The sequence below is a fragment of the Heterodontus francisci genome, chromosome 13 (assembly GCF_036365525.1).
Source record: "Heterodontus francisci isolate sHetFra1 chromosome 13, sHetFra1.hap1, whole genome shotgun sequence".
Classification (NCBI taxonomy): Eukaryota; Metazoa; Chordata; class Chondrichthyes; order Heterodontiformes; family Heterodontidae; genus Heterodontus; species Heterodontus francisci.
The window spans coordinates 78,177,551-78,190,439 of NC_090383.1; the positions used below are offsets into that span (position 1 = coordinate 78,177,551).

The window sequence follows — 12,889 nt, forward strand, 5'->3', positions numbered from 1 at the left end:
GTAGGTTTCCCCATCAAACTCTTCATATGAGTCCTCTGCAGCAGAGCTTGTGATGAAATACTCTCCACTTGCCTGGATGGGTGCAGCCCCAACAACACTCAAGAAGCTCGACACAATCCAGGACAAAGCAGCCCACTTGAGTGGCACCCCAACCACCACCTTCAACATTCACTCTCTCCATCAGTGACACACAGTGGCAGCAGTGTGTACCATATGCAAGATGCACTGCAGCAACTCACCAAGGCTTCTTCGACAGCACCTTCCAAACCCGCAATCTCTACCTCCTAGAAGGACAAGGGCAGCAAATACATGGGAACACCACCACCTGCAAGTTCCCATCCAAGCCACACACTATCTTGACTTGGAACTATATCGTCGTTCCTTTACTGTCGCTGGGTCAAAATCTGGAACTCCCTTCCTAACCACACTGTGGGTGTACCTACACCCCAAGGCCTGCAGCGGTTCAAGGAGGCAGCTCACCACCACCTCCTCAAGGGCAATTAGGAATGGGCAATAAAATGGTGGTCTAACCACAACGCCCACATCCCATGAATGAATAAAGAAAAAGACCTTGCCCTCCTTCAAGTGTTTATCCAATTCCCTTTTGAAGGCTGTTGTGTTATTGCCTTCTTCAGCAATAAGGTACCAAACAATCTTGAGTTGAAAGGTAATCAAGGAGTGGGTTTTTTATTGTTAAGTAACAGGTTTATAAGAGAGCTCGACAATACATGTGTATCTAGATGACTAACACAACTCAAACTGAGCTGTCACGTGTTGGTTGATGTCACTTCCTGTGATGATGTGGGACATATTCAGACTGTTAAAGTGATATCACAACAAAGGCTACTATAGAATCTGTATTGCATTCCAAATCCTAACCACTCTTTGCAGAGAAAAGTTTCTGCTTTTACCATTCCAAGATTAGACTCCTTTTAAGCTGCTTACTCAAATAAGTCCCTAATTTTCTGCAATGGTACTAGCATCGGAAGAATTGAATCATCCATTTGATTAACTGTTGCATTACAACTTTGCCATGGTACTTGCACTTTGGGAAATCAATAGCTTTCGAGATTGCTTACATTGGACTGTGCAAGGGACAAATACTGATAATTTTCTTAGGGTTATATTTCTTCATCTCCTGTCTGACAGATTCTCAGGGCTGCAATGTGGATATAACTTTAAAAAAATTAGCCATGATGTTAAATGGATAATCTTTGCTACAGAGCCTATTTGCTGTTGAATTAGGGGGTTTTTCTCTTGTCACTGGAAACAAATTTGAAGTCAAGCTACCTATTTTGTAAGTCTCCTGGTGTCATGTCAATGAGCTTTGTTGAATAATAATTTTCTTTAATCCACTGACTGAAGATCTGAATTTATATTTTTTTAAAAAGACATTTAAAATAGAACAGCTAAAAGGATGACTTTGCTGGCAGCTTAAGGATGGCCATCTAGTTTATAACACTATATCCTCCATTGCAAGGCCTGTGAGGAGGGAGACGAAATGGCTCCTCATACCCCAGCAAGAACCAAGACCCAGAAGGTTTAAGGGAACTGCTTGTTCTTTTTCTTTTAGCAAGAAGAGAAACACTGCTATGTTTGAATCACTGAGTGACTGTCATGTGACAAGCCCCTCCCCATCTGTGGTTTTAAGCTTGTTTTCTCTGCAGCAGAGGAGAAGCTTCTGGACTCTGATACACGCAGACCCAAGTGGGGGTCCCTCTCTCTCTCTCTCCATTTCAGCTCACAAGCTTCAAACTCTGCCTATTGACTGACCACCTTTGCACAGTCAGAAACCCCGTTGGAAGAAATCATCCACATTGCTATCTCCAGGAGACCCACTGAACCAGTCATCTACCTTTTCAAGCTAAAAGCCTCAGGACCGCTGAATTCAGCTAGAAGCCAGCCGAATCATCAAACGCCACATGCTGTATACTCCTTTTTTCTATGGACTCTAACTCAACCAATCTACCTTTCCACACTCTTTCACCTATTTGTGTGTGTGTAAACTACTAGTGTGTGTGTATGAGTGAAAGTTGGTGCGTAGTTTATTATTTTCAGTAGTTCGGTTTAGGTAAAATAAAGTTAACCTCTTTCTTTGTTAAACTCAAGAAAACCTGTCCAATTGATTCTTGTTAAGATCATTGCAAGTAAGTAATCAAACACCTACTGAATTGGCCAGTACATCCACTTTAAGAAAGAATTAAATCTGAGAGGGAAAAGAGGGAAGCCCTTCGACCCCTCGTTACCTGACTGTAATATTGAGTAAATACTAACTGTGGACGCATATAGACATCCATGGTCTTTTTTTAAAAGAAAACTAGATGACGCTTCACACATATACTGCAACATTTTGTATGTGGGCCAGTAGTACATGTTACTTTGTTTATTTTCCACCCAATTGTAGTTTCTTTATCTTATTTGACTTTAAATTGATCTACATGTGTCTCTATTACTCTCCTTAAATATATTAATTTGGATGCTTTGCTTTTAAGTATACAGTGTGAATCAACTGAACAAATCAGGAGTGGTATTTTAGCAAAACAAACATAATTCCAGGAACAAAGTAATCAATATTGCTTTTGGAAACATGGATTATTTATGTTCAATAATTAGCCATTTTTTTCAGTAAACCTTCTGCTCTCAGTCTTCTTCTTCTCTGTATGTAAATATATACAGGGATATAATTTACCAATTGTGACAATTTAATTATTGATTATGCTGTTTAATAGTCACAATCCTTTGTACAATGCAAAATGTAAAAATGTCAATACCTGTGTTTGACACTTTATTGCACAGTCTGTGTCCAGATGAAATGGAACAGGAGGCATTTCAGTAAATCTGAAGAGCACAAGTATGAGTAAAAGATAGACATTGAATTCCAAAGAAACTGAATTCTGAAAATTAACAGATGATCCAGAAATTCCTAGAGCACTGCTCCAGCACTAAACACATGGAACTTCTGGCTACTAGTCTTCCTAACCTGGTCCCAAATCCCAGGATAAGGTAATTTATGTAAAGGTTGAGTGCACCCGTACCATTTTTGAAACTCCCGGGGTATATGCCCCATAAGATATCAAGAATTCTGGAGGGCACCTCGTTGTTCAGTTGATGAGCTGAGTCAATTGGGCCAAGGATCTCTGTATTTTTAAAATAAAATTGTCCATTTCGCTAAAGTTGTTTTCCAATAGCAATTGATCCACTGTCACTTTGGGACAATAAGTGTACTTAGTTCGTTTGCAGATTTATTAACAATGATAAAGCAAACCAATCAAATTGCTCAAAATACTTTCCGAAAATGTTCTCACTGCCATTTTTCCCTCTGCCCCTGACTACATGTAGATTAAATACCCTAAATTGCAGCATCTGTGTCATCAGCCGGCCAGTTAATAGCAAGGGCTCCAGGTGGAAGAAGATTTCTATTCCATAATTTAGAATATAACAAGTACAAAAATGTGCAAAGCTCTGTAAAAGATATTTCAATTTACCAATATAATCGCCCAACTCTTCCTTAAACGATGCTATTTTGTTTTGCTGTTTGAGGTCTAAGTGTTGTTTGAGGCATGGGAGGGAACACTATTATGATCAGGATGGACAGTTCACCCCTGTAAGAGAATTTCAAAAATATCCACTCTCAATTTTCTTCCTTCAGCATTGAGCAGCAGTACTCTTCACCCTCTAAAAGTAACAGTTGTGTGGCTAATCTCTCAGAATGTACTCAGGATCTTGACAGTATGCTACCCATCTCCCCTAACAGGAATTCCTTACATGTACCTTGTTGCTCTTCCCCAGAACTACACGTGCTCTGGTCAAAGAGTTTAAATTTTTTCTTTTGTAAATCAATGTATCTTCACAACACTGATCTCTGTTACCCATGTACCCCAGCTCCCATCCTCACTCTAATCCTTAGCACTGGCTTCTATAATTACTACAATAATATGGTTGACAAAGAAAAGCTGTTGATTAGCTTATGGCACGAAGACTAGGGGACAAGATTTAAGCTTTTGGGCAAGAGATACAGGGGGAATGTGAGCAAGAACTTTTTTATGCAGCGACTGGTAATGACCTGGAACTCGCTGTCTATGCGGGTGGTGGAAGCAGAGACAATGAATGATTTCAAAAGGAAAGTGGATGGGCACTTGAGGGAAATAAACTTACAGGGCAACAGGGATTGAGCTGGGTAATGGGACTGATTGGATTGCACTACAGACAGCCAGCATGGACTCAATGGGCTGAATGGCTTCCTTCTGTGGTGTTATGACTCAATGAATAACTTGCATTTATTTAGCGCCTTTAGCAAATGGTTCAATGTGCTTCACAAGAGTATTATCAAATAACATTTGACACGGAGCTACGTTAGGAGAAATTAGGGTTGATGACCAAAATCATGATCAAAGAATTAGGTGTTCAAGAGCATCTTAAAGAAAGAAAGCAAGGTGGACACTTGGAGAGGTTTTAGGAGGGAATTCCAGAGCCGAGGGCCTCAGCAGCTGTTGTAAAATGGGGGATGCTCAAGAGGCCAGAATTGAAGGAGCACAGATATCTCGGAGCAATTTAGAGCTGAAGGACATCATAGAGATAGGCAGAGGCAAGGCCATGGAGGAATTTGAAAACCGAGAGCCAATGTAGGTCAGCGAGCACCGGGGTGATGGGCGAACGGGACTTGTTGGGAGTTCGGACATGGGCAGCAGAGGTTTTGATGACCTCAAGTTTACAAAGGGTAGAATGTGGGAGTCAGGTTTAGAGGTAACAAAGGCATGGATACAGATAGGCTGCGAACAGTCAGGCACAGACAGTTACCAGGAAGAGGGATATAACTGGTGACTAGGGAACAGAGTCTGTGGCGGGGATTGAAGACAATGGCTTCGATCTTTCCAATATTTAGTTGGAGAACATTTCTGTTCATCCAGTACTGGAGGTTGGACAAGCAGCCAGACAACTTAGAGATAGCGGAGGGATTGAGAGAAGTGATGGTGAGGTAGAACTGGGTGTTGTTAGCATACATGTGGAAACTGATGTGTTTTCAAATGATGTTGACAAATAGCAGCATGTAGATGAGAAATAGGAGGGCACCAAGGACAGATTCTTGGAGACATCAGAGGTAACAGTAGGGGAATGGGAAGAGAAGCCATGGCAGGTGATTCTCTGGTTATGACTCGATAGATAAGAATGAAACTAAGGAAGGGCAGTTCCATCCAGCTGGATGACAGAGGAAAGGCATTTGAGAAGGATGCTGTGACTAATTGTGTCAAAGGCTGCAGATAGCTTGAGAAGGATGAGGATGGATAGTTTATCACGGTCACAGTCACAAAGAATATCATTCTACCCTCCATTTGAACCCAGCTCCCTCACGTCTAGCAAGCAAAGCCAAGGAAGATCTGCTAGCCTTTTTAAAACTAATTTCTTGAACTTTACTAATTTATAGCAGTGCCTCACTATTTTTAACTAAAGGAATACTCCAGAAAGGCTCACTAAAATGATTTTGGTGAGACTTATTCTTGCATTGGCTAATTTATTACATAATAAATTAAGTTTAAATACACACAAAATTCATGTTTTTGTCACACAAACAGCTTTTGCAGTGCACAAAATAAGCATTATATTTACAATGGACTTTTTGAAAGTGCTAAGAACTGACTGAAATTACACTATTTTGATACTCTAAGGGTCTGGAATTTCTTGGAACAGTGAAGTACACCATGAATTATGCAATTTCACGCCCTGATCTTCTTGTTGTGAACTTATGCCAAATTTTCCTAGAAAAGTAATGTGAATATGTCAGTGAGCATTATGGTGAATCTGGCATCTTATAAGTGGTGCTGGCAATGGCTTACCCTCAAAAACAATCTCATGACAGTATAAAAAGCTCAGAACAGAAAAAGCATGTCAACATGCTTCAACCGACTTGTCTGAAATCACTCCAAACAGTTCATTTTAGTTCAAAACAGCTGTCAAACATTGACTTGGATTTTCTGATCAGTGATAAACATACAGTGCTCATCATTCATTGCACTTACACTTGCTCATAGACTTTCTGTGGGCTTTTACTCTTGGCTGCATTTGCTGATAACGCCGCCACTAGGTAGCGGTGCAATGGCACATGCACAAATGCAGCCTATGCCACTAAAACCTCACAGTCTGCGACAACAGGTAGCTGCCAGGATTAAAGATGGCGCTGCTCAAATAATCACACGATGGCAACCTAAACACATGGCAGCACACAATGGCCGGAGGGGAGGGAGTGAGCAGGCCGGGGAGGGGAGGGAGTGAGCGGGCCGGGGAGGGGAGGGAGGGAGCGGGCTGGGGGCTGTGAGCGAGTGGGTGGGGTGAGCGAGCAGGCGGGGGTCGGGAACGGGCAGTGGGCGAAGGAGGAGAACGCATCCGCCACCAGCAAGGTCTTCGGCCACACTCTCCCCGCTCCCGCTCTCTACCCACTCCCCAGAACCTCTCTCCCCGCTCCCCAGACTCCCTCTCCTCCCACCCCCTCTCCCCCACCGCCCCCCCGCTCTCTCCGGCCCGGATCCCCCCACCATCTGCCCGTGTTACGCGATGATGTCAACTGTGCATGCGCCAACCAGTCCTGGCACTACGGAACGCAGCGCATGCACAGAGGGTAGGGACCAATCTGTGCGCAGATTGGCGCAGTTGGATGATGTAAGCTGCCGGCTGCGTTGTCAGTAATCACTTTGTTTGCTCTTTGACTTGCGGTAATTATTGGGCTGAAACAGCGCAGCGCCCTCTACATGGGATTTGGGCAAACAATGGTAAAGCCCAGTGGAGTACACTTCCTGGAGTTGGCTGCGTTAGCTGACAACGCAACCACTAGGTGGCGCAGTACTAGCACATGCACAAATGTAGCCTCTTCCACTGAAATCTCACTGTCTGCAACGTCAGGCAGCTGCCAGGATTAAAGATGGTGCAGCACAATTTATCACAGAAAAACAAATTCAACCCGAAAATCCCCTCAGTGGCTGCCATTGCCAACTCCATCCCATCCCCAACAGTGCTCCCCTCCCTCCTGCCATGCGCTTCTCTCCATCGCTCCCTCCTGTGCCGGTCTTCTCGCTGCTGGCTCCTCGCTGCCTTCCCTTAAGCACTCGCTCCAGCCTCGCCATTCCCCACTCCCCCCAGCCACTCGCTGCAGACCTCACCTCTGCTCCTCCCCTTCCCTCGGCCGATTGTTCTCTGTTCCTCGCTTCCCAACACCCCTCACCCCCGCCACACTGCTCTCCGGCCGCTCGCTCCCCGCTTCCCCACCGCCCTTCTCCAGACATTAGCTCCAGGCCGCGCCACTTTCCTCCTCTCGGCCACTCGCTCCCACGTTCGACCATTCTCCGCACGCCACCCAAATAAGCAAGGTGGACTGCGAGGGGTGATGAGACAACATAGAAGTGAATGGCTGAGAGGAGGGAAGCGGTGTGGCCTAGAGCTAACAGCTGGAGGCATGGGGGGAAGTGGGGAGTGAGCGGCCGGAGGACGGGAAGCGAGGAGCGGGGAACAATCAGCTGAGGGGAGTGGGTGGGGAGTGCAGTGGCGAGGTCTGGAGTGAGCAGCTGAGGGGGGGAAGTGGCTGGTGGGGGGGAGGGGGAAGAAAGTGTCGAGGGCGGGAGTGACTGGCTGGGGGAGTGGGGGAAGCGAGCGGCCGAGGGGGAGAGCAACTGATGGGGTGAAAGCAAGTAGCTGAGGCGGGCGGGGGAGCGAGTGGCTTAGGGAAGGCAGCAACCTGGCGGGGATTGAGCGGGGTAAAGCGGTGATTGAAGAAGGGATGGTGGGAGGCAGCGGGGTTTTGTTTGGGTGAATGGAGACGCTATTGAAGGGTGCTGAGTGGGAGGTGCGGATACGCAATGACGTTGGCATTGCACAATGATGTTTTCCCGCGCATGCGCCAATTAGTCCTGGAAAGACATAGGCTGTGCATGCGCAGCATCTCATTGAGAGCAGGAGACCGTTTGCGCATGTGTGCAGTTTGGAGCGCTCTGATGACGTCAGTGGGCTGCTGTGTTGTCAGGAGTCAGTTTGGAACCCAAACACCCGTCAATCAGAAAAAGTATATCACAGTCTTACAGGCAGCGAGAAAGAGAGAAAAGAGTGGAATACATATAGTAAGGTAACCAGTGGTCCGAATTTTATTAGGGAGACGCCAATCCCGGCATTGGGCCCGGAACTGGGCGTGAGGCATTTCGGGGGCAGGAGCGGTCAGCTGCATGCGATTCAGTGGCGGCTGGTCAATTAAGCCTAATGAGCTGTGAAACCCGACCAATTGCGTGGTCAGGGATGGGCCGATGGTAGGGGGTAGGGGGTGGCGCTGGGGTAAGGAGGGTGTCAGGTGACGCATTGGCAACTGCTGGCACCCTTTTTAAAGGGCTGCCAGCACTGCCATTGAACTCTCTGCTGTGAAGGCCTGGGAGACAATGAGGTGAATGCAGAAACTAAAGAGATAGCTGAGAAGAGACGCCAGGCAGCTCCCCGCTTCCCTGATATCTCCCTCCAGGTGCTTTTGCAGGCTGTAAGAGAGGAGGGACAGGAGAAGGAGACCTTGGAGTCAAGCCAAGAAGGCCTGTTCCCAGATAGCAGAGGAGGTCAGCAGTCCTGGGTCACGCCGTGCACATGGATTCAGTGCCACATGCGGCTCAACGACCTTATTGGGACTGTGAAAGTGAGCACCTTTTCATGCCTTCATCCTCTTGGGCCTTACATCTGGAAAAGCAAGACAGTACATTGGGAAGAGAAGGATCAATCTCCCCAGATGAGGGCAAAGGGTCAGAGGTTGCAAGATGACTAACAGCGGCATGTCAAGGTGGCCTTGAAAGGAAAACCCCTGTCATAGCGTAATCTGGCGAGGTCCCAGAAGGGGGGACACATGCAGGAGGTGGCTGTGTGCACCCATCAATGGCAGCTGGACTGTCAACAGCCTGTGTGTTGGAACTGATCTCGCTTGGGGACCAACATCTCCCTTCCCTCTGTCTACAGGAGAAGATAGTACAGAATTATAGAGAGAAGGCCAAGACTGGCGATGGGCTGCCCATGTTGCATGTTTTAACATCGATGGAGGAGGAGCCCATGGAGATGGCTGGACCGCAGGATAGTCGGAGCATGCCCAAGACAGTGTCATCATGGAGCACAAGGCTGCATCTGCAGTGATGCAGCCATGCTGCTCATCAGTCATCTGGTGCCCAAAGGGGTTTGCATTGTAGGGGTGTGTGCTATGGTGGTAGGCAGGCCCTTGACCCTTACTTGCCTCTGTTCTCTCATGCAGTCAAGCAGTGCCAAATCAGAAAGCCTCCAAATCCACAGCAGAGCCTGCCACCTCTGAGGAGCAGGAAGGAGTCTCAGAGGGTCCGTCAGCACCTCATACTCCTGTACCCTCCACCAGAGCAGACACTTGCACCTCAGTACGTTTGCACTCTCCTTTAAATCTGGGCACACAAGCTGGTAAGCACAGCACATGTGTGCCTGAGCAGCTGATGAAGGCTGTGACAGCCCAGGCCTCTGAAAGTCAGAGGATTGTGGGAGATCAGGCCCATGCTGAGCCCCAGGCTCATGATGCGCCAGCTTCAAGGAAAATGCTCCAACTGCAGCGAGAGGTCAGGCAACATCTGGCAGAGATGCCACAGAAAATGTGTGCCCAAGCGCAGATAATGGAGGAGTCAATCCAGGCCTTGAGCTCAACATCGTCTCTAACTGGTGCTTGAGTGACGTCCTCCATTGAGAGATTGGCAGCTCTGATGGTGAGATCTCATACCCTCATCCTGACCATGGGCACAAGGCAGCAGTGGCAAGGCCAGAGGGGAACAGGGGCAGGGGATCTCGAGTCACCTCAGGTCCTCTACCCTCTCAGATTAGCAGGGAGGCAGAAGTCTGCCCTGCTAGGGAAGAGGAGCAGTTGCCTCCCATAGCTGGGAGCTTCTCTCAGGGTGCTCCTGGTGTGAACAGCTGCTTCACTGCCCCCCACCAGTGTTGCCAGTTCCTCCAACATCATTGCCAACAGAGGGTAGTACTGGTTCTGTACAGGAGGCCCTCAACATGCCAGGGCCCTCTTGGCCCAAGGCATCGAAAGGACGACCATAAAGGACATCCCTAACCACATGGCAGCAAGGTCAGCAGCCAGCCTCCACTTCAGCTGACAGTGCAGGGATAGCACCGTGTAGCAGTTCACAAAAGAGAATTAAGAATTGCACCTAGAATCACAGAGTTATCACAGGTAAGTGTATGTTTCAGATGCAAATGGCAGTCTGTAGTCTGAAAATAAATAAATCATTCCTGTTAAGCACAGACTTCCTCCCTTTCTCTTCTGTCATGGAAGGCGGTGGGTAGGCGGTGGCATAGTGGTATTATCACTGGATTAGTAACCCAGAGACCCAGGGTATTTCTCTGGGGACATGGGTTTGAATCCCACCACAGCAGAAGGTGGAATTTGAACTCAACTAATAAATCTGGAATTAAAAGCTAGTCTAATGATGGCCATGAAACCATTGTCGATTGTTGTAAAAACCCATCTGGTTCACTAATGTCCTTCAGGGAAGGAAATCTGCTGTCCTTACCTGGTCTGGCCTACATGTGACTCCAGACCCACAGCAATGTGGTTAACTCTTACATGCCCTCTGAAATGACCTAGCAAGCCACTCAGTTGTACCTAACCGCTACGAAGTCAATAAAAAGGAATGAAAGCGGATGGACCACCCGGCATCGACCTGGGCACTGGAAACGATAACGGCAAACCCAGCCCTGTCGATCCTGCAAAGTCCTCCTTACTAACATCTGGGGGCTTGTGCCAAAGTTGGGAGAGCTGCCCCACAGACTAGTCAAGCACAGTCTGACATAGTCATACTCACGGAATCATACCTTACAGACAATGTCCCAGACACTGCCATCACCATCCCCGGGTATGTCCTGTCCCACTGGCAGGACAGACCCACCAGAGGTGGTGGCATAGGGTATACAGTAGGGAGGGAGTTGCCCTGGGAGTCCTCAATATCGACTCCGGACCCCATGAAATCTCATGGCGTCAGGTCAAACATGGGCAAGGCAACCTCCTACTGATTACCACCGACCGCCCTCCCTCAGCTGATGACTCAGTATTCCTCCATGTTGAACACCACTTGGAGGAAGCACTGAGGGTGGCAAGGGCACAAAATGTACTCTGGGTGGGGGACTTCAATGTCCATCACCAAGAGTGGCTCGGTAGCACCACTACTGACCGAGTTGGCCGAGTCCTAAAGGACATAGCTGCTAGACTGGGTCTGCGGCAGGTGGTGAGGGAACCAACACGAGGGAAAAACATACTTGACCTTGTCTTCACCAATCTGCCTGCCGCAGATGCTTCTGTCCATGACTGTATTGGTAGGAGTGACCACCGCACAGTCATTGTGGAGACGAAGTCCCGCCTTCACATTGAGGATATCGTCCATTGTGTTGTGTGGCACTACCACCGTGCTAAATGGGATAGATTTCGAACAGATCAAGCAATGTAAAACTGGGCATCCATGAAGCGCTGTGGGCCCCCAGCAGCAGCAGAATTGTAGTCAACCACAATCTGTAACCTCATGGCCCGGCATATCCCCCACTCTACCATTACCATCAAGCCAGGAGACCAACCCTGGTTCAATGAAGAGTGCAGGAGGGCATGCCAGGAGCAGCACCAGGCATACCTCAAAATGAGGTGTCAACCTGGTGAAGCTACAACCCAGGACTACTTGCCTGCCAAACTGCGTAAGCAGCATGTGATAGACAGAGCTAAGCGATCCCAAAACCAACGTATCACATCTAAGCTCTGCAGTCCTGCTACATCTAGCCGTGAATGGTGGTGGACAATTAAACAACTAACTGGAGGAGGTGGCTCCACAAATAACCCCATCCTCAATGATGGGGGAGCCCAGCACATAAGTGCGAAAGATAAGGCTGAAGCATTTGCAACAATTTTCAGCCAGAAGTGCCGAGTTGATGATCCATCTTGGCCTCCTCCTGAAGTCCCCAGCATCACAGATGCCAGACTTCAGCCAAATCGATTCACTCTGCGTGATATCAAGAAATGACTGAAGGCACTGGATACTGCAAAAGCTATGGGCCCTGACAATATTCCGGCAATAGTACTGAAGACCTGTGCTCCAGAACTTGCCGCGCCCCTAGCCAAGCTGTTCCAGTACAGCTACAGCACTGGCATCTACCCTGCAATATGGAAAATTGCCCAGGTATGTCCTGTACACAAAAAGCAGGACAAGTCCAACCCGGCCAATTACCGCCCCATCAGCCTACTCTCAATCATGAGTAAAATGATGGAAGGTGTCATCAACAGTGTCATCAAGCGGCACTCGCTTAACAATAACCTGCTCAGTGACGCTCAGTTTGGGTTCCGCCAGGGCCACTCAGCTCCTGACCTCATTACAACCTTGGTTCAAACATGGACAAAAGAGCTGAACTCAAGAGGTGAGGTGAGAGTGACTGCCCTTGACATCAAGGCAGCATTTAACCGAGTATGGCATCAAGGAGCCCGAGCAAAACTGAGGTCAATGGGAATCAGGGGGAAAACCCTCCGCTGGTTGGAGTCATACCTAGCGCAAAGGAAGATGGCTGTGGTTGTTGGAGGTCAATCATCTGAGCTCGAGGGCATCACTGCAGGAGTTCCTTAGGGTAGTGTCCTAGGCCCAACCATCTTCAGCTGCTTCATCAATGACCTTCCTTCAATCATAAGGTCAGAAGTGGGGATGTTCGTTGATGATTGCACAATGTTCAGCACCATTCGTGACTCCTCAGATACTGAAGCAGTCCTTGCAGAAATGCAACAAGACCTGGACAATATCCAGGCTTGGGCTGATAAGTGGCAAGTAACATACGCGCCACACAAGTGCCAGGTAATGACCATCTCCAACAAGAGAGAATCTAACCATCTCCCCTT

The 12,889-nt window shown here is 47.8% G+C and overlaps 1 protein-coding gene across 3 annotated transcripts in view; it reads right to left on the reverse strand.

Moving 5' to 3' along the window:
• Window positions 1–12,889, reverse strand: part of LOC137376119 (spermatogenesis-associated protein 7 homolog) — a 181,588-nt gene that overhangs the window by 74,258 nt on the left and 94,441 nt on the right. For all 3 annotated transcript variants that reach the window (XM_068044129.1, XM_068044127.1, XM_068044128.1), the window contains one exon: window positions 2,772–2,838. In XM_068044129.1, coding sequence (XP_067900230.1) covers window positions 2,772–2,838 — 67 coding nt within the window. The remainder of the gene's footprint in view (window positions 1–2,771; window positions 2,839–12,889) is intronic.